Source organism: Olea europaea, chromosome 15, assembly GCF_002742605.1.
Source record: "Olea europaea var. sylvestris chromosome 15, O_europaea_v1, whole genome shotgun sequence".
Classification (NCBI taxonomy): Eukaryota; Viridiplantae; Streptophyta; class Magnoliopsida; order Lamiales; family Oleaceae; genus Olea; species Olea europaea.
The window spans coordinates 22,314,233-22,336,763 of NC_036251.1; the positions used below are offsets into that span (position 1 = coordinate 22,314,233).

Sequence of the window (22,531 nt, forward strand, 5' to 3'; positions counted from 1 at the left end):
TAGCCTTGTGCTAATGGGGAGTGATTAAGTGACTGTAGTGGGAAGTGTTCGCTTGTCTCATCTCGTCTTGGTGCAATTTAGATGCACAAGATGAAAAACAAACTTCACAATTTATATTGAAGTCATGCTACTTGTACAGTAAAAAATTGTTAAGACTTTTTACGGGATTAATTGGCATCATTTTTTTATCAGATTCGGTAAAAAACAAAAAAATACAACCATACAGGTGTTGTCAAGTCCTCGGCAACTATTAAAACTCATCTATATTGGTTTTGCAATATGAATTAGAATAATTCTAGTCAAACTGGGGCCGTGATTTGGCTCCCCCTAGTGGAGGGGGCGCCAACGGGCTATGAATTAGGTTCTTGGGTTATTGATAAAAACAGCTTCCTCACAAGCCGACTCGGCATCAGCGGCTTCGTGCCGCACTGGAGTGATCCAATATGTGGTTCCGCACGTTCCACCACTTCTCCGTTCATTTCCAATACTAATCGTGAAACACCATGAGCAGCAGGATGTTGAGGTCCGAAATTCAAAGTGAAATTTTTGATTTGATTAAGCTTGTTTTTGCAGATGAATTACGTTCATAGACATTAATATATCCATTAACCGTACGAAAGCAACATTCTTACCATTAGCACGTTAGGTCCTAGACGTAGCTGATGACTAAATACACAGTTAGAGTTATGACTCTTAAAATTGTATTTTTGAGAAAGAAAATTATATGATTAATTTAAATCAATTTCCAACACAGAAAAGTGTAAAATAATTAATTTGATTCTGAATTAATTGTTTCACGTGTCAATAGAACACAATACCACAGCATCATCACCATTTTTTTTCTATCATTAAACACAGATAACATCTATGCTTAACACGTATCACCACGCATCTACTGTCAGTAGAACACATATGATTTATGAATAATATAATATTCAAAAGAGAGAGAGGAGAGATAAAAATCTTGAAAAGTGTGCAAGCGTTGAGCATATCAGCATCTTTTCCCTGCAATAACTATGTGTAATTGTTGCTGCGATTAATTGGAAGCTTAATTTGGAAGGAATAAGAAAATGGCTGCCATGGAAGAACCAATACTCTCAAGACTAAACCGACTGGATAATATTGTAAGTGAATCTATCCTTTTTTATGTTTGTATGTTTTGATAATTACCAGATAGTCTATTGATTGGAGTATTAGTTTTTCTGTGGGTTGGTATCAGATTGTGGCTTCTTGTCTTGTCAGTGTAGTTTAAAATGCAAATATCGATATCTAGGGGTTCAAAGATGAAATTCATTGAAATATAGCATACTGTTTCCATTTAAGATTTAAGAATTGACATAAGAGAACTTGCTTTTTACATCTCTCTTGTTATTTGGCACTCTACCTTTCTCCTAGTAGATTTTTATTTTTATTTATTTATTTATTTATTTATTTTTTTGTCTCCCCCTCCTCTTACTTAGCAAATGGACATGCGGCAAAATGGCCTCTAGAATCTTATTTTATTTTATTTTTTCATTTAAATCTACTCATGGTAGCATATTTATTAACACAAAAATAAATAAATAAAGTACAACTTAGGAGAAGCTGAACTTGACCTCAGGAACAATATTCATATTAGATTTAGGGTATTAGGATTTTTAGTAGAGCTTGTACGGTTCTACAACACCGTGTTAAGTTTTCCCATAACTTAGTGTGAGGCAAATGGAAGCAAGGTCAAGTCGAAGCAAGAATGGTTGAGATCATATTACCCAACGTTGAGGACATGGGGCAAAATGGCCTCTAGACTTTTATTTTATTTTCATTTAAATCCACTCGTGATAGCCTGTTTGTGAATACAAAAATAAATAAAGTACAACTTAAGAAAGACTGAGCTTGATCGCAAGAAAAATATTCTTACTAATTAAAGAATCATAGAATCAATAATGAAAACTAAATTTTCATATGCTCGAGTCATGCATCATGTCATCAAGCGGCTAGTTAGATTGAATCTTCCTTTTTCACACGATTAAACTCAAATTGAGATTTGCTTGGTTTCTTGTAGCCTTTTCATATTCATTATTCATTTCCTCTATTCTTAATACCTACGAAACACAAGTGGCTCATACGACATCTCTATGTTTTCAATATTGTGGCAAATCCTGGTCTCTTGGGTAACGTTTTAAAATTCATTGATACTTGAGTTGTAAAGCGATACGAGTTCTAAATCATTGGGGAATTTAGTTGAAACAACTGGAAGACATCAAGAGCCTTAACCATTCTCCCAAAAGCTCGTGTGCATCGACTTTCTCAAGTGGAACCCTCACAAGTGACGGCCACGCATCATCGGTGGATTACTCGCCAAAAAGGTTGGAGAAGCGTTTCCGGCCCATCAATGAAGTGATATTAGAAGTCGAGCACAAGGGCACGCTCATCGAAAGACTAGTCCATCTGGAGGACCGCATCTTGAAGGTAACACAACGAACACATTCGTTAGTCACTTGAGTAAAAGTAAGAAACTTGTGAACAAAACTGATTATTTTTGTCCTACCAGATTTGTTTGCAATTAGAAGAAGAGCTGGAGGCGGAAAAGCACAGAGACGAGACAGCCTCAGCAGAGAAGAATTCACCTAAGAAGGTCTTGAAGAAGATGCTGAAAACTTGTGTAGGAGGAGGATACAGGAAGCATAAGATCAAAGATTGATACAGACAGTTCTTTTATAAGTTCTTTTACATTATTGTCTAGGAAATGACTGTTTAGGCATATGATGCAAATGTGGTAAAGACGTGAAGTGTTTGAGCATTTTGTGTGTGTATGTGTGTTTGTCTTACAATACTTTAAAGACTATGCTGGTTTACTTGTAGTTGATATTAGTTCTTGTTAGTCGAAAAAGAAGAATCATTTTATCGAGAGACGGATCCGCTCATGTATATGAGAGATCTATTAAAAGTTAGAAAAATACATCTTTAGAAGGAAATTATGCTCGACTTCAAGTGGAGCGCACGTATTAGATGGGGTTTCTTAAGAGACAAAGCGTAAGAAACTGAAATGAATTTGGACCATTGAGATAAGTCTATTTTTTATTTAGTTAAAAATTGTTGAAGTTAATAATTAATTTTATCAGCACGTTTTATGAAACTTCCAAAAGTAAGAAAACAAAAGCTTATTTGAAAGAAAGAAATAGAAAAATGCAGAGAAAATAAGAAATTAAGATTACTGTGAATTATACGAATTGACAGTAAACATAAAACTTTTTTGAAGCCTTCTCCTTTTCCTTTCGACGTTGTTCGACTGCTGTCCTCGTCTCCATACGATTTTGATACTTTCGTAAGGTCTCAAATTGCATATAAAACCTCATTTTTAACCACATATTCTCTCAATCAAATAATTTAATATATAAAACTAAAATTTTACCTACTTTTTAATATCACATTCTCTAAAAAATAATAATAATAATAACTTTTACTAAAAAAATTTACAAATTTATCAGTATAAATAGTTAAATAAACCAAAATACTTATAATCGAAAAATAAAATCACAACATTTGTATTTCATTATGTAACGTTTTATATACCGATTTTTTTCTCTTTTTTTTTTTTTTATTCTCTAAAGGTTCAATTTCCATTTCCATTTCATTTTCATTTTCAATTTTTTTCTTTCTTTCTCATTCATCTACCTCTCTATAAATTAACATTGAGTCAAACATTTTCACTGCATCATTTATATAATAATTCTCCATTTTCATCTTGTACAAATTTGTATATTACTAATCATAGTTGAACGTGCGTTCCATGTTATTTTAAAATACTTTATAAATGCTATAAAAATAATATTTGAAAGATGTGAGAATATAAAAAATATATATATATATAAATTGTTTATGTGGAATGAACTTTTGAACCAAATGAAATAAAAATCAGTATGTAAAAATAGTTTAAATGGTTGAGGAAGTCAATTAGAATAGTTACTCCATTTATCCTTTCGATCTGAAATGAACATCCAATGAATAGAATCATTTCTTCATATTCACTTAATATACATTAAATATATCAATTAAAATTATTTATTATAGATACGCATTATGTCCCCTTTATAAGGTAATGAATGTGGCAAATGTATATTCATCATGATTAAATAGTTGACAAAATAATTAATGATAATATTGTTCAAATGATTAATAAATTAACACATTTTAAAAAACGAAAAAGTGTGGTATTATTGAAATAATTAAATACATATTGAAAAACAAAAAATAAGACATTATTGAAATAATTATATTGTAGTAAAAATAAAATCCTCGAAAAAATGATTCTCATTTGATGTAAAATTTAATATATTATAGAATTGTTGCATTTATAAATCTTCCTCGTCCAAAAAAAATAATTAACAATAGGTACCGATAAAATTACTAATGCGTTCATGACAATTTTTTAAGTTACAAAATTACCCCAATTAAGAAATTAATTAACTACAATAACCATTAATATCAACAATCATTTTAATTGACTGTCTTATATTTTTATTCATTGGATAGGAATTATCAATTTGAAGATACGATCAAGAATTGTTATTTAATTCTACAATATCGAAAGGGTCAAAGGAAGTATTTTCTATTTTTAATATCTTATAAACTTATTAAAATTAATTTTTATTGATTTTATATTAAAGTTTATGAAAACTATTTCCAAAATTTCACACATAAAAATCACTTGTTAATGAAAAAACCAATTTAAAGAAAAATCAATAATTAGAAAATAGTTTGCAAAAAAATGTTAGATATTTCATAGTAATATACCCGGTGTGATATGTTGTTTCGATTAAGAGAATTTTTTTGTCAAACTTTTATATTTGTTGTTTATCTTACTTATTTTAAAATACGAAGGACAATTAAGTCTGTTTGATTCCTCCAAACTGATGTTTTGGTTTCATCAAAGACAAATGTACTAATTAATAGAAAGTTGACTACAAATGACAAAAATTGTTGAGAATACAATTGCAAAAATGAGCAAACTCGAGGACCTTCACAGCAAATAAATTGGTTTGAAGTTAATAAAAAATGTGACGTAAATATAATTATTCTTTTTGTAACCATTATATAAAATAGAATATGTAAAATGTAAATTTATCAAATGATGATTATATTAACATCACAATTTTTTAAAATGTAGGGATTTCTTATGGGCGCAGGCATCCCAGGTATTTCAGTCTTATGGTTCTTCATTATCTACATATGGACTTTTTTTTCTAGGTGCTCATTTTGTATGGGCTTTTAGTTTAATGTTTCTATTCAGCGAATGTGGTTATTGGCAGGAACTTATTGAATTCATCGTTTGGGCTCATAATAAATTAAAAGTTGATCACAAGGAGTTTAGAGCTTAACTCCTTTTTTTTTTTTTTTTTTTCCATTTCGCTTTTCTTGTTTATTTGGGTTTGTAACTATGTGACTAATCTAAGTGCAAGGGCAATCTGATGAAGTATCATCAAATGATTGTACAAGGAAGATATAAGGTAGGTTATAGAAAAAAGAAGAGAAACAAATGATAAATAAAGGAATTTTGGATGGATTGGGTCAGGAATCCAAATTTGGATTCGGTATGAATAAAAGAACTTTTAAAACTACCGTACATTTTAATTGGATTAACGATTCCTAGCTTTTACTTATTTTACTCTCAAATTTTTTTTATTGCATTTTCCCCTCCACCTCCCAGTAATTAGTGCATTATGTCTCTCATGATGGTTTTCGTTTAAGTACTTATGTTGACCCTATGAAAAACATACTTATTTATCCATTATTAATTAAAAAAAATAACAATTACAAATATGAGACGAAATATTTGTCCTTTACTTTAAAGTGTACTGACCTAATTTTTATACAAAAATGGTAATCGTGTATTAATGTAAGGTTGGTGATTAGAATGCGATACAAAAGTTTGAGAAAATAAGTGTGACAATAAATCAAAATTAGTAACCATCAATGCAATTAGAATGCGCAGTATGGGTCTAGCTTATTGATACGTTCCAGAAAACTCTACTTGAATCAATTTTCTTTTTTTATCGACAAAATCCATGCTTCACATCTATAAAAATTTGTGGTGTTGTATACACTAAGTACTTTGTAAATTTCTCAAAAAATGCATCCCCATGCACGAGAAGTGGGCAAGGATTGAACCATAGGCCTTCGGTTCATCGAAATTAACATAAAATGCCTATATTGATCACTTGATCAGAAATGTGATTCCTGTGTTTACATCCAAATAAATGATTTTTTTTATTTTTATTTATTTATTATTATTTTTTTTAAAAATGAGTTTTGAATAGTAATTTTTTTAAAATAATATGTGGTTAAAAAATTAAAAAAAAAATTTACATGCAAAACATTTTAATTTATGAATGTGCGATTGAAAATGAGTTTTGAGAAAAAATTAATTTTGATTTAAAGGATGTCAAAAAGAGGTAAGATGATTTTAAGTTATATTAAACTATTTTCAAACCAGTTATAGTGTTATTGAGGGTCAAAAACGGAACCTATCACCATAGTATGAACCTTAGCCCTCAAAATCTTGGATTTGTCCGAAATGCTTTTGGATTTTTTATTTTCAAGAAGAACAAAATTAATAATTAGAAATTATTTTAAATTGTTTATTAAACTCTCACTTGTATATCATAAGCCAGTATTTGGACTTCATTTTTTTGAAAATTTATTTTCAACAATACATTGTCTCATAAAATAATGTTACACGTAAATTTAAAAAATTTTCTTATTTTTTATATAAATATTCTCCAAAAATTACTATTTTAAAACAAATTTTCCTTCGAAATCTAAATTTAATGGATCCCAAACATGTACTAAAATAATGTGTGTTTCGACTCCATCAAAAAGCAAGTTAATTTATTCAATAATGCATATTTTTTTGCATGTTGAAGCGGGTCCATTTTCTGTCATCTTGCATGATAAACTGCAGACAAATTACATTGCCACAGCCATTGTTATATGACGTTATTAAAAAAATAACCTATAATTCTATCACAATCTGACAGAATATATATATTTAAAAAAAAAAAAAATCCACACCAAACATGGGCGTACGTGTGTGAAGTTCCAAAATATCTGGGGCCCATAATTCTAAAAATTGTTTTTTCCCCCTTCTTTTCATCTATTTGAAAGTAGGGTTGAGCTACACGAACAGTATCCGTGACAGTCCCTATGATAAGAGCCAAATAGGTGTCCTATCATAGGAGCCTGTCACGGCCCCTATTCGTTTAGAATTTCCCTTGAAAGTATTGGACAAAACAACTCGTACCTTTCCATTTGAAACAAAAAGATTTAACTTCTATTTATGTTATTGCTTGAATTTCTCTATGAGCAAACAAATGTGTAGTGATAAAATTCTCATATGTTATTTAAGTTAATGGTTCAAAGATTTCTCTAGCATTGGGAGACTTTTTGTATTGACATTGGCTCTGATATTGATTTTGTAGTATTGGCCTATATTTAACTTCTCCGGAATTTGATTTTAGTTTCAGACCAACCCACCCCTACATGCCATGGGGAGTCCATATTACCGGGGCAAATTCAGGATACTCAGTTAGCACAGGCGACCGTCAATCGTCGACCGCAACAAAATATTAAGATTTGATGCCAATTTTTTTGCAAAAAAAATACATTTTGAAATAATGATTTGATGGAGAATGTATTGTTAAAAATAAGAAAAAGTTTTAAATTTGTGTTTAATATTATTTTATTGAAGAATTTGTGGATGAAAAGAAAAGAAAAAATATATTTTGAAAATAATGAGAATCAAACAAGGCCTAAGATTTAAATATAACAATTATTTTGTTCAAATTAAACATATATAATATTATTATAAAGTTTAGTTGTACTTACCAAATGACATTGTGACTAAGTTCTGAATAATTTGAAAGAAGAGCACGGGTTCAAATCTTTTACAATTACAATTGCAATCGCTAAAATTTAACATATATTATTTTGTTCAATTTAGTATCAAAGTCCAACATTTGTCAGAATGGTCAAGTTAACAATAGCTCTATCAATAGGTCATGAGTTCGAATTGGTCCCCTACTTATTGAATTTTGGCAAAAAAATTACTATTAAAATATTACACAATAAATTTGTCAAAAAAGGAATTCGAGCCTAGGACTTGAGCTATATTCCTTTTCAACTATAACCAAGCGCACTGTAGGAGATATTTAACAATAAAATGACTTACCAGTAATATAATATAAAACTGTAATCTATTGCCAAAAAAAAAAAAAAAGCTCCCGACGAATCTAGCACGAACGGTCGCGGGAGCTCACCACTTGTTGGATCCGCCATTGGTCGACAATGTTGTTTATTGTATTTTCTACGAGAAAGCTATATTTCTCTTTTACTCATTCTATTTCATTTAAGCTAATTCATAAATTTCATGAACTAACCAATATTATTATTATTATCATTATTATCATCATCATCATCATCATCATCATCATCATCATCGGGGGTAATGATCGAATCAATTTAACTGATAAGGATTTATGGTGGACTTGATGTTGTCATTTCTTGTCGAACTCAGATTTTACATTCCTCAATTTTTTCTTGTGTCTACTTGTCACTCTGTCTATATGCTAGTAAATTATTGCAAAATGAGTTGTTTTTTCACGTAATTTTTAGTTAAATAAACTAATTACATTCTTATATTTTATTCGGTGGATGAGAAAGTAGACGCAACGATTTGAGGGCTCAACTTTTAAATTTGACTAAAGTCTAAAAAATGTGAAGCCTGCTCCGAAGTACAAACATACTTACACTTCTAGATTGATGTACTAGAGAGTCTTATGAAATGTTGCAATAATGGCAAACGATTGTGTCTCAAGGAATCTTGAACCTTCTGTGCATCGAAGTTGTAGATCACAAAGTGACACTAACGATGAAGACCAACATAACATGAATACTTTACAATCAGGTATTGATTGGCAATTACTTGATATTTGATCTCTACGGTTCATTGTCAAGTTGAGTCACGTCATGCACAAATATATGCACTATTATGTTGAAATGTTATGTCTTTTCCTATAGTACGATGTCTCGAAGGATCTATCTAGCTATGGTTTATTTATGTACTATTTAGGATAATTGAAATACTAATATTTCTACTAAACCTTATAAGTAGTTGTTTACAATTAATATTAATGAATTGCATGGTAATAAATCATATATTTATCGAGTGTCTATTATCTTCTACCTTTTTTCACAACTAATTGCCAGTGCCAAGGTCAATTTGACCATCCAGACGGATGGTCGATTATGAACGATATTTGATAGTGTATTGAAAAAAGAGTCGTATCAAACTCGAGTGAAAGAAAGATTTTCGCAAAGCTAATAAGCTATGCTATTGTCTATTTCTTCGCCTTATGATATCTTGGAGGATCTCATGGTTTTGGGTTACATATTATTGAGATCGTTGGACTAGACTAGTCACTAGTTCTGTTAATCCTTAAATAATTATGGCAATATTCATAAATTTAAATTATAGTATATTATACGGTAATACAATTATATATCATCACTGACGTCTTCCTAAAATTAATTATTAATTCCGTGATTTTTTATTTTATTTTTTTTAAAATACCAAACTTGATTGAAAGAGAAATTTTGCAAAAGCTAGTTTATCGTCTCTTTCTTTGCCCCACCTTACCTAAAATGTCGTCGTTGCCGTCACATCTCATTTTCAAATTGATTCCAACTTAAGTCTCTACAAATTATCCATTTTGTCGTGAACTGTACAATTTTCTCTACTCGAGTACAATTACTTATCTTGATTTTTTTTTATTGAATTTCATCTGTCCATAGATGAGAGTTGAAATCAGGTCATTGAACTGATAAGATTTCGCACCTACTACTTGAATTACGCATTGATCTCTATCTTGGTATTGATATGTATAATTAGTTTAATTTTTAGGCCTATAAAGTTCTATAAATGAACCCTCAAGATAGCTCAGTGGTCAAACCTTGGGTTTGCTTCCCAATAGCTACTAGTTCAAATTCCTTCACAGCCATTGAGGTTAGTATCTGGCTATAAATTTCAAGTCCTATTGGAATTAGTCGAGGTGTGTGTAAACTGGCACAAACACCCACAGTCATAAAAAAAATAAAAAAAAATCTATAAATGAAGATCAATTATAAACATATGGAAAGAAAATTTGAGGATCTTCCAAATTTGGTTTAGGCGCTCTCTTTTTTTTTTTTTGCTCATCTCCTATAGTTCCATTCCTAATCATATTTGGAATAGGAGTGTACTATGTGTACATAAAAATTGGTACATAATATTCAGGTGGACCCACCCATGTGAGTGGGGATATCATTATGTACAAATTTTTATGTACAACAAGAATTTTCCTTTGGAATAAATGTACTGCCCATTCATCAATCCTACTTGATATTTGTAAGGGAAAAAAAATGAATTTCACAGGTAAACTTTATGTATTTACATTTATTTTTGGACGCATTATATCTCTTCATTCTTTTCACAAAATATATACTCCTTAAATTTGATGCTTTGGTTAGTATTCGGAAAAGTTCATCACTATTACGTCTCTTCTTCTTTAGTATCATCATTTTGTTTCATTTATTGGTATCTGAGTAGGGAACACCATTATGTACAAATTTTTATGTGTATTTACATTTATTTTTGGACGCATTATATCTCTTCATTCTTTTCACAAAATATATGCTCCTTAAATTTGATGCTTTGGTTAGTATTCGGAAAAGTTCATCACTATTACGTCTCTTCTTCTTTAGTGTCATCATTTTGTTTCATTTATTGGTAGAGATAATCGAAAACGAATAAATTATTCCCTTAAATTGATTTTTTTTTTTTGGAATATTATACTTTTTGTATGGAATTTACCCTTTTTCTTCAACAAAATTTCCATCATTTATGCTATATATTTCAATCTTGATGTGATAGCATCAAATTGAGCCCCACATTTTCAATTATTCTCATATGCCGACTCTTCAATTTTGGAAAATTCCATAGTGTGCTTTCATTATCTTGATCCTCTAGAGCATCAAGAAACCATTTAATTCGAACAACTTATTTAATTTCCATATTCTATATGAATTTGCATTTTCCATATTCTATATGAATTTGCATTTCACTTTCATTTACTCTAAATATAAATATAAAGTACATGGAAAATTGCCCAGGGTCAATAGAGGGGACACCTATGATTAGAAATAAGTGTACCATTAATTTCAATAAGTAACTCTTATTTTAAATAAGTGTTTTTTTTCATATAAGTAAAATGCAATACAACCAATAATATTTAAAAGTAATTTTGCTCCCTCAGGCATGGCGCAATGGTAAAGTAAGAGAATTTTCTATGGAGTATTAGAGGTTCGAATCACCGCAACAGGTGGAAGGCAATATTTATGTTAAAAGACAGATGTCCTGAGGAGGCACAGTTATGGTACGCTTTGTCGCCCCTCTAAGGATCTTGTTCGCGTGTTGTAAAGGAATATTTATAAGGAGGAGAACTGCATCTTGAATATTTGATCCAAGTGTGTGTATGTTGTAACTACATTTGGATTTATCCAAGTGTCGAACCCAGGAGGAAGGTCGTCACTCCTGAGAATTAGTAGGGCGAAGCTCAGACACTTGAGTCATCAAAAAATTAAATAAATAAATAAAAGTACTTTTTACTTACTATTAAATTCAGCCACACATGTTGAATCTAGCAGATTGGCTTAGAGTATTATTTGCAATTTTATTTTTAGTTTTTTTCTTTACAAATAATGTATGTTGAAAAAATAAAAAATAAAATCTTCTTTCTAACTCGAATTCAAGTTATAGGTTATGTAGCTTTTTTCGAGATTAAAGACAAATGCTTACGTGTTTGACATAGTGGTGGATTTAGTATGGGGGCAATGGATCAGTTACCTTCACACTAAATTTCAAATCCAATATTTTGCGGAAAACTTTCAAAAAATTCTTTATAGTTTTCAAATTTACTCCCACAATTAAATTTTTGCGAACTTTGCCCCCACAACTGTATAATCCTAGTTTAGACCCTAGTTCGATATGAAAAACTTAAAAAATATGAAGTAGATCAAAGACAAGAACGTCTAAAATATTTAATGTTTTAGGATGTACTTTTACCATATACAACAGTCAACATATCAAAGTGATGGGGCAAAAATCTAACGAAATGAGTCCATTTCTGTTCTTCCTATTCACACGAATTGTTTCCCTAGAAAATTTTGATATTTATTTATAATGAATCGAATGGTGGATAAGTGTGCATGCCAATAAGTCCTTCAAGACATATGAAGAAAAAATAACTTGAGTAATATAACGATTTATTAATATGAGCGAAACATACACTTCGATTTTGATTTTGATTTTTTTTTTTTCCTTATATCTTTGGAATTAAATGGAGTCTTCTTCCAATGACAAATACAATGTCCCCAGGAGACATGTAGCACATTTTCTGTGCTACCGTATTTCAAGTCACTAAATTGCGTCAAGGCTTGAAATGAATAAAGCCAACAACAAATTCAGAAATAAGAGATTTATGTTGGAAAATTTACACCGATTATGTACAAATTATATTCATAAAAACATATCGTCGATTTGCATGAAATCGAAACATAATTTCGACTTATCGAAATTGGATTTAATAAGGAGAAATGATAATTTACCGATTCCAAACGCAAGAATATGGATTCTTCTCTTTCGATTCTTGAATGATTGAACTTTGTCCTTTGAATTGAACCTCGCAACATAAACACGTAAATTAGATTAATTATTTTCTGAAATCAAAGTATAATTAACAGAACTCAGAAAATAAAGTGAGAAGATGGATTTTTGGCCGAGGCAATTATTGGACACTTTATCCTTAAGATGAATTTGTCCCGCATCGGTGCTAATGGTTCTTCGACAATCATCTCCTAAGATACAACGATCACGTCGAGTCATAGGAGCACTCCAAATGACTTCGACCAGCGAACTCGAACGGAATTCCCTCTCTACCATAACCATGACTTTGATGCAAATTTAAATCACTTCTAAAAGTGTGTTATGCAAACTAAAGTGTAAGCATGGAATGGAATGATATGATCTATCTATTGACTTTCATGAATTTCTTGAATGATAAAATTCAAACACATGGAATCTATATATAGTAGTTGGAAAGGTATGTCAAAAGACATAACCATATCAAGAGTCACATCTCTTGGAATTCATAATTATTGGAAAATAATTATGCCAAAGGTTATGACCACAACCATACCAAGAGTCACGTTTCTTGAAATTCATAATTATTGGAAAATAATTATGCCAAAGGTTATAACCGTTCATATGACAATACATATTTTCATCCAACCATTTTCCAGAATATTCTACAATATTCTGTACAATTTTTCAACAATTTTCAGTATTAAGCAGCTTACATTTGACTTAATTTCTCATTCACCAAATTAAGAACTCTACTTAAATAATCATGTAAAATTGGTCACAACCAATTTCCGATACAAAATTCCAACAATCCTCAATATGAATGAAAATTAATGCAAATGTCTATGCAGACACTGGTAGAGAGAGAGTAGAAAAACACTGTATCAGGTAAGGTAGCTTTTGGCTTTGAACCTTCCGTAGTGAAATACGATCGAATTTACTAGCTAATTGGTGAACGCAATGTTCTTGAACCATCAGCCATTGGTGTAAACCAAGACAATAGTACTCACACAATGTCTCTCCTAAACCGTTCATGGTTCTCATAACTTGGTTTATTTTGGGCCTGAACCTCTCTTGGTTCTGAAAGTGTTTAGAAAACTCAAGCCCTGAATAATTCTCATTGAAGCGGTCCCACTCCACACTCACATAGGTGATTTCCTATTAAGAGTATTCTGCCCTACTCCACTTGACTTAATCAAGATATTGGAATCATTAAAAGTTTATCTTGACCTCCAACCACTCTGCAGAAAGCACTTTGGTATCATAGGAATGAGTTAGGAATTTAATTTCCTAAGTGCTTCATGGAGTCCTCATAACTTAGTTGTCCTTTTGAACCAAGATCTTGGGATCTCCAGTCAACAAGGTAGGGTTACCATCATAAGGACTCTTACTCAGTAGGCTTAATCTCATTCCCTTCAATATGCAGTATACTTGATCTCTTGGTAAACATATATAAATGGATCCACAAGTTTACACCAATGAGATCAACTACTTATGGTATTATGTCTACGCCATACATGCTAGACTCACCATTACAAGTGACTTAGTATCTTATCAAATTTAGCTAGCCAACGATCGATTTATTTGATAGATACACATTGTTACCACCAAGAAATCCTCTCATGAAGCTACATGCTTCTAACTAGCTTTATCTAAAGCTTTATCAGTTCCAAACATTGTAGAAGGATTTCTATCATATCATTACACCAGTCTATCATATTTACTTGTGGATGGGTATTAAATATCATCATTAAAGCATTGCAATGCATTTGAACTTTATGAATATTCTCCAATATTCCAATTGTTCTTGTATATCCAATTAACCGTCATGATCGGCTTTCATCTCATTTTATCCACTTTAGGACTTTCATCCCTTTCCATCCATAGACTTAGTGTATATCATCGCATCACAATATCCTTTCAATAAGACAGGGTATCTTGTGAAATGTAATCCATGGGTTATGGTATATTTCAAATACCTAAGGACTCATGTCAATGCCACCCAATAATCATGGCATGGATTACACGTGAATTTACTCAATTTATTCACAGCAAAAGCATTATCCGGACGAGAGCAGTTCGTTTATTCACAGTAAAAGCATTACTTGTGAATATCTCAATTGTGACACGCTTTCACCCTTACTTTGACCAAGTGTATACTTGTGTCAATAGGGTTTTTCCCGAACTTTCCTCTAATATTTCAAACATTTTAAATATTTTCTCAACATAATGAAACCAGGAAAGTACAATTCATTCCGATGTTCTAGAGATTTTTATCTCTAGCATTACATCTGTCACACCCATGTCTAAGCATTTTCTTGGCATTTATCACCACTTCGTGACTATTGTTCATCATAACATATCGTCTACATATAGACACATAATATCATAGGCATCATGTGTGTTTTTCACTTATACACACTTGTCACATTCATTTAGTAAATCTCAAGGTCATGTATTGCTGCAGTTGCAATTAGTAACCTCATCGAGGTGATTCTAGTCACGGGTGAATAGTTAAAGATGTCAAATCCATCTAGCCTTATATTTGTCAATGGATCCATCAGGTTTTAATCCATTTACACCCTACAACTTATTTTCGGGAGGTACATCTACCAATTCCCTCAAAGAATATCGCATTCCTTGACTCAATTATGGTACCCTCATGTACACCCGATTTGTGTACAAAGAAACGATATGCACTACTATTATTGGCGTATCCAATACATATGCAATAAGTTGTTTTGGAACCAATCTTTATTTGTTTAGGTTTAGGAACCTCAACCTTTACCAAACACCTCCACACTTTTAAGTGTTGGTAGGAAGGTGGATAATATTTCCATAACTCATATGGAGTCTCTTTCATTTTGTTAAGAGGTACATTAAACTAAGTTACCCCCACAGTTCCTTTATTAGGAATATACGTGCAAGTAGTAGTATTGCACCCACACGACTTGAACTTTTCACATAAGTTCTCAAGCATTTACGATAACCCCCACATTTTTAGGTTATTCTTGAACTTAGAGTTTATCAACTCTTTTATAATTCAATCCTTTATCACTTGGATAACATTCGTATCGAGTGCTTCGTGAAAGTCTGAGTACTTTCAAAATAGTGGTCATTGATTCACACGAATGAAAATCATTTTTCATTCGAAATTGTACTTCAATCAACCATATTAATTTGATCATCCAAATTAATCAAGGTCATCACATAGACCAACAATGCTTTCTAAGCATATACCAACTAAGTTGGTTAGTCAATTTCAACAATGAAGAAAACTAGGCATCTTCAAACATGTGCAACTTTCACATTAATGTGACATTTCACAAATAATATTATTCACTTCAAATAACAAGGTACATTTAACATTATTCACCATATTCACATTTGAATGAATAAATCAACCATAGGTTAATAAGTTGTGTTCTCAAAGTCACAACTTTACAAAATGACATACCTCTTAAAATTATTCTAGAATATTTCATAATATTCTTCAGATTTTTTTTTTTATAAGATAATTTTTTATCCTTTACAAATGAATGTCATTCTTCACTCATTATTTTTAAGGATACTCGGCATCACCGAAAACTATAGACACCATTTGTGCTTTATAAAATAATTTCATATTCCAGTTATTGGATAAATAATTTCCACTTTAAAATAATTTGGACAAACCAAATTTTGTCATAATCCTATGCACATATAATTTAGCACAAGTCATCTCATTTAATTTTATCAAATTATTTGAGGCTCAACAGCTTATCATGTCATTTCCAATTTTCTAGTAGAAGAGATGGTCATGGAAGTTCACATAAAATTCTAACACTTTAGAATTTTCTCATATATTTTAATAAAGAAATGGAAAACCATTTTCAACAAATGCATTCTTCCAATATTTATGCATTCAATTCATCATGACCAAAGTAAAGGAATAATAACATTTATTCCATCTATGTCAATGTTTTGTGCCATAACCATGTTTGCAATCTTATTATAATATGAATTGCCACTACCATAATTAAATTAAACAATGGCCGAAATTGGCATCGATTGGTATTCTCTCAACACAGGTGAGAGATACACACCCATTTTTATATATTTGGCACTGATTTCCACGTGCAAGGTTTTCTATCCACATATTTTCATAAATCATAATTTGAACAGGCACGAAGAAAAATTGGACAAAATTCATGCATTCCTCCACCATTTTGAATTGCAGCATTTCAAGTTGCCTTTTTAAAGTTAAAAGGTCACCATTTAAAAACTGGTCACCAAATGAATTTTTCCTAGCATATCAGTCCAAAGGAATGTAAACATACGGCTGCTCAATTACGCCTTTCCAGAAATTAAAAAACTATCTTTAACATATAAACCCATCATGAGCGGACGTAATTTTTTTTTCCTATGCAATTAATTCAACAACCTGCTCTTGTTCCGATTAATTCATAACCATTCATTTCCAATTTTCAGTTATGGAAATTCCATGGTAGTTACAAATTATTCAATATGGAACATCAAATGATCAAAACGTATTTCATTATTCACGGGGGTTACAACATGATCAAATTCCAAGTGTACACTGACTTTACAAATTCGCTTACAAAGAGTCCGTATAACTTTAACTTTAAACGTAGTAATTAGTTACTAAATTAATTTATACAACTCTTGGCTAATGGTAGTGATGCAATGCGTTGTATATACAACCAATGCCGAATGGGAGTTCAAAGAAACAGCTTATAGCATGTGTGAAATGAATAAACTGATATTTTCAGAATTCAAATGGACACGAAGACCAAGAAGGACATGCATATGAGATAAGTCCACTGTCTTCATTTTCTTTTGCAATCACTATTTAATCCATTAAACAAACTGCCAACAGCAATACCAATATCTGCCGACTATTAAATTATGCCAATTCATATAAACTTTCATGCAGTTTATTCCAAAGGCTAGACAATTATTCAACCGTCATATCATAATTTCGAGAACGTGAATATAAAATGCACAAGAAAGGTCACACAAAATTCATCTTAAGCTTGTTGGAAAATTTACACCGATTATGTGCAAATTATATTCATAAAAACATATCTTCGATTTGCGTGAAATCAAAACATAATTTCGACTTATCGAAATTGGATTTAATAAGGAGAAATGATAACTTACCGATTCCAAACGCACGAATATGGATTCTTCTCTTTCGATTCTTGAATGATTGAACTTTGTCCTTTAAATTGAACCTCGCAACATAAACACGTAAATTAGATTAATCATTTTCTGAAATCAAAGTATAATTAACAGAACTCAGAAAATAAAGTGAGAAGATGGATTTTTTGCCGAGGCAAGTATTGGACATTTGTCCTTAAGATGAATTTGTCCCGCATCGGTGCTAATGGTTTTTCGGCAATCATCTCCCAAGATACAACGATCACGTCGAGTCATAGGAGCACTCCATATGACTTCGACCAGCGAACTCGAACGGAATTCCCTCTCTACCATGACCATGACTTTGATGCAAATTAACTCTTGGTATGGTTGTGGTCATAACCTTTGGTATAATTATTTTCCAATAATTATGAATTCCAAGAGATGTGACGCTTGGTATGGTTGTGTCTTTTAACATATCTTTCCAACTACTATATATAGATCCCATGTGTTTGAATTTTATCATTCAAGAAATTCATGAAAGTCAATAGATAGATCATATCATTCCATTCCATGCTTACACTTTAGTTTGCATAACACACTTTTAGAAGTGATTTAAATTTGCATCAAAGTCATGGTCATGGTAGAGAGGGAATTTCGTTCGAGTTCGCTGGTCGAAGTCATTTGGAGTGCTCCTATGACTCGACGTGATCGTTGTATCTTGGGAGATGATTGCCGAAGAACCATTAGCACCGATGCGGGACAAATTCATCTTAAGGACAAAGTGACCAATACTTGTCTCGGCCAAAAATTCATCTTCTCACTTTATTTTCTGAGTTCTGTTACTTATACTTTGATTTCAGAAAATGATTAATCTAATTTACGTGTTTATGTTGCGAGGTTCAATTCAAAGGACAAAGTTCAATCATTCAAGAATCGAAAGAGAAGAATCCATATTCTTGCGTTTGGAATCGATAAATTGTCATTTCTCCTTATTAAATCCAATTTCGATAAGTCGAAATTATGTTTCGATTTCATGCAAATCAACGATATGTTTTTTTGAATATAATTTGCACATAATCGGTGACAAATTTCCAACAATTTTTAGTATTAAGCGGCTTACATTTGGCTTAATTTCTCATTCACCAAATTAAGAATTCCACTTAAATAATCATGTAAAATTGGTCACAACCAATTTCCGATACAAAATTCCAACAATTTATCTGTATCAAATATGCTACAAATGTTAACGAATGAAATTTTAGCACTTAATTTAAACTATCAAAGTATCTTTGGATCATGTCGAAGGTAAAATTTGGCACATATTGTGGAGTGTATTCTCATTTTCATTTAATGATGGTCGTGAAATTTAGTGGATGGTATGGGCAAATATTTCATTTATATGATGGTACCAAAACTCTGCATCTAAGAAATCTCGAGCTTGACGATGAAAAATAAAAACAAACAGAATCTCCAATGTCTGAAACAAAGGCATCAAAGTTTGTCCTCGCGCCCCTCCAATACTTAAATTTGCAAAAATGAAATGTTTGCAAAAGGTTATGAATTAAAGTATGTAAAAGCGAACCTTAATAATGGATGAATGGCATGGTATTTATAAAGGTAGGTGGTCCAATCCTAATAGGATTGGAATACGTAGGTATTCGTCTTGTTTGAGAGTCATAGAAGGCTTGAAAATCCTTAGTGGTTGGACACCACCATTTGAAAGGATTGCTATTGATGAATAAGGTTAGGACTCGAGTAGTGGAATCCTCTTAGGTCAAGGAACTCAAAGTGACATGAGGAAAATGGAGTAAATGAGAGAGAGAAGCGGTCTCGACTTCAAGCATGACAAACCTCGAGGATGTTTGGAGTAAACAAAAAATCGAGGTACTTGAGCTCGAGGTTACACTTCATGGTCAAGGTTAAACATAAATTGTCTGTCTAGATTATGAAACTTGATAGAGAAGAAGAAAAGGGTAGTGAGCGCATGAGATGCTTAAAGACCTCGAGCTCGAGTCCAAGCCCGACCATGCAAGCTCGAGGATATTCTAGCCCAAGGAGAGTGCTTAAGGTTATGATGATCTTGAGCACGAAGTTGTAGTGGTCAGGCAACAAACATAAATTGAACACATCATTGGACCCTATGCATCTACGTTTGATACTCAAAGACATTGCTTAAAATGATTGGCGTTGAGGATAAGATGTAGATTGCTTGGGGTGAGTGTTAAGTCGCTTGAGGCCGAGGTAAACGATGCTCGAGATCGAGATGAAACATGCTCAAGGCTGATATGTAAATTGATAGAGATCAATGTAAATGATGCTCGAGGTTAAGGTAAAAGATGAGTTGATAGGCTCTCGATCCCTTACATCTAGCATAGCAAGCCTTAGTTATTCTTATTCCCATTTTGTACTCCTTGAACTTGTAAAAACTTTTAATTAATTTAGTATATTTCTTGATTATTGTGTCTGGTCAATTTTTGCTCGTTTATGCCAAGTATTTGTCTCGATGTAAGAAAACACGTTGTGTTTAAAGCTCGACATACTAAATTTTGATTTCAAGTTGAGTAACTCTATGTGGTAAAATAACTTGATGTTAAGTTAAAAACTTGAGGAGTTCATGAACTCGATGTTAAGTTATAGCATGAGGAGCTCGTATACTTGATGTCAAGTTAATGATATGAAAAGCTTACGAATTTAGTGTCAAGTTAACGAACCGAAGAGCTCATAAACTCGATGTCAAAGTATGACCTAGAAACTCATGAACTCGATGTAGAGTTAATGACCTAAGGAACTCATGAACTTGATGTTGAGTTAATAACCCAGGGTTATGATCCTTGATCATAAATAAAGCATTGTCTCTGGATCTATGATCGGGTTTATAATTTGGTCTATTTTAAAGACTCATCGTGTTCTAGGATTGGGATGCTTGTATGGAGCAAGGTTTTAAGGTATTTGCACTGGATAAGGCTCAATGGGTTTGCTCGTGGAAAGGCTTTTACGTACTTGCTTGAGACAAGGCTTGATGTGCTTTCTGATGGTAAGGTTTTAGGTGCTTGTGCTGGACAAGGCTTGAGGTTTTTGATCTGAACAAGATTTTATATTCTTGTGGATGGCATGGCTTGATGTGCTTGTGTGGGATAAGGCTTGAGATGCTTACACGAGACAAGGCTATAGTAGCAATACAAATGAAAAAGTTGACTTTATTAGGATAAGATCTCGATGACTACTTAATTGACCGTAACTTGTCCTAGTTAGAAATTAAATAGGAGCATAGGCTCAATCAATCAAATAATAAAAATAAGTGGAGCATGAAAGCCTAAGAAAAAACAAGAGTTTGATATTTTAGATGTAAGGCACTGATTAGCTAAACAATGACATTAATCGTGCCCAGTGTTGGTCGATTACTATCCTCAATCTCCAAGGTATTTTCCTTGTTATGATCATTCCTCGAATGTTTGTCTTAACTGACATAAGCCCCTGGTAATCCACTTTTGATTTTGCAATCCAAAGCTTTGCATGTCGCTGTGGTATGTCCATGGTCTCGATAAAATTCACAATACTTGCTTTTATCTCTAGTATTAAGAGGAGACCACATCATTGAGGGCCATTTAAGTTCCTTGAGGTCTTTGATCTCTATCAAAATATTAGACTTGAAAATGTTCAGATGTATGAATGGCATCGGTGGGGCATCCTACTTCTGTTTAGCCTGAGTGCTATCCTGCCAAGTGTTGGACTTGTGCTACCTTTTATGTTCAATCTTCTTAGAGGTTGAGTCGACCCTCATTGGATACACGGTTTCCTTCATATTGATATATTTTTCACCTCAACTAAGTTTCTCGGTCACAAACTTTGGTGGAATTTTTAACAATGACAATTTGAATAATTCACATCTCTTACAGCATGCATAAGGGTTGAGACAATGGTTGTAATGTGTAGGTCCAATATTGGAGCCTTTTTTCATTAAATCCCCTCATAAAATCACGTAAGAGTTCATTCTGTCCTTGATGGATCTGTATAAGAACTGTGATGATCTTTCTAATGCTCTTTATACTTGCAAAAAAGATGGAGTACTTTTTAGTCAAGTTCGAGAATAAGGCAGCGAAGTTGGACTTGAGGATAGAGAACTAGTCCTTGGCAGCGTTAGTCAGAGTCTATGGAAAAGCTTTGCACATAATCGAGTTCAGTAAAACTTGCAAGTTCACGATGTTAGTATACACGTTGAAGTGGTTGAACGGGTCAATAGTCCTATCGTATTTATCTATTTAAGGATATTTGAATTTGTCTGATAAAGGATATAACAAGATCTAGGGAGTGTTAGGGCTGAAACCTGCTAACCTTTATTTATTCTGAAGTACGTTAGCCATAATCCTGTCTCGAATGATCTTGGCCAGTCACTTGAGTCAATGGTAACTAACCTCCAGGTCGAGGTCATAGGAGGTAAGCTCGAGGTTCCAGAACTACCAACATTAGGAGCGGGATGAATAACTCGAGCTCGAGCATCAGCAATTGAATGAATCTTAGGTGAGGACACTGGGCGTGGATTTCGTTGGCTTCGCAATTGAGTTAACTTATAGAGCTTTTCGAAACAACAAATGGTTGGCAAGTTGGTATTTTTAGTGATTCCTCTTGAGAAACTGGAGGATCTCCGATAGGAGATTTATTTGAAATGGATGAGCT

The 22,531-nt window shown here is 32.3% G+C and overlaps 1 protein-coding gene across 1 annotated transcript; it reads left to right on the forward strand.

Moving 5' to 3' along the window:
* Positions 1-855: 855 nt before the first annotated feature.
* Positions 856-2,840, forward strand: LOC111411038. The gene is made up of 3 exons (XM_023041612.1): positions 856-1,124; positions 2,221-2,448; positions 2,531-2,840. Exons 1-3 carry the CDS (start codon positions 1,071-1,073, stop codon positions 2,678-2,680), a joined length of 432 nt encoding a protein of 143 aa, XP_022897380.1. The 5' UTR covers positions 856-1,070; the 3' UTR covers positions 2,681-2,840.
* The last annotated feature ends 19,691 nt before the right edge of the window (positions 2,841-22,531 follow it).

Coding starts and splice junctions, on each gene's coding strand:
- LOC111411038 (XM_023041612.1), top strand. CDS start 1,071: ATGGCTGCCATGGAAGAACCAATACTCTCAAGACTAAACCGACTGGAT. Junction 1,125..2,220: donor TAAACCGACTGGATAATATT/GTAAGTGAATCT, acceptor TGGGGAATTTAG/TTGAAACAACTGGAAGACAT. Junction 2,449..2,530: donor TGGAGGACCGCATCTTGAAG/GTAACACAACGA, acceptor TTGTCCTACCAG/ATTTGTTTGCAATTAGAAGA.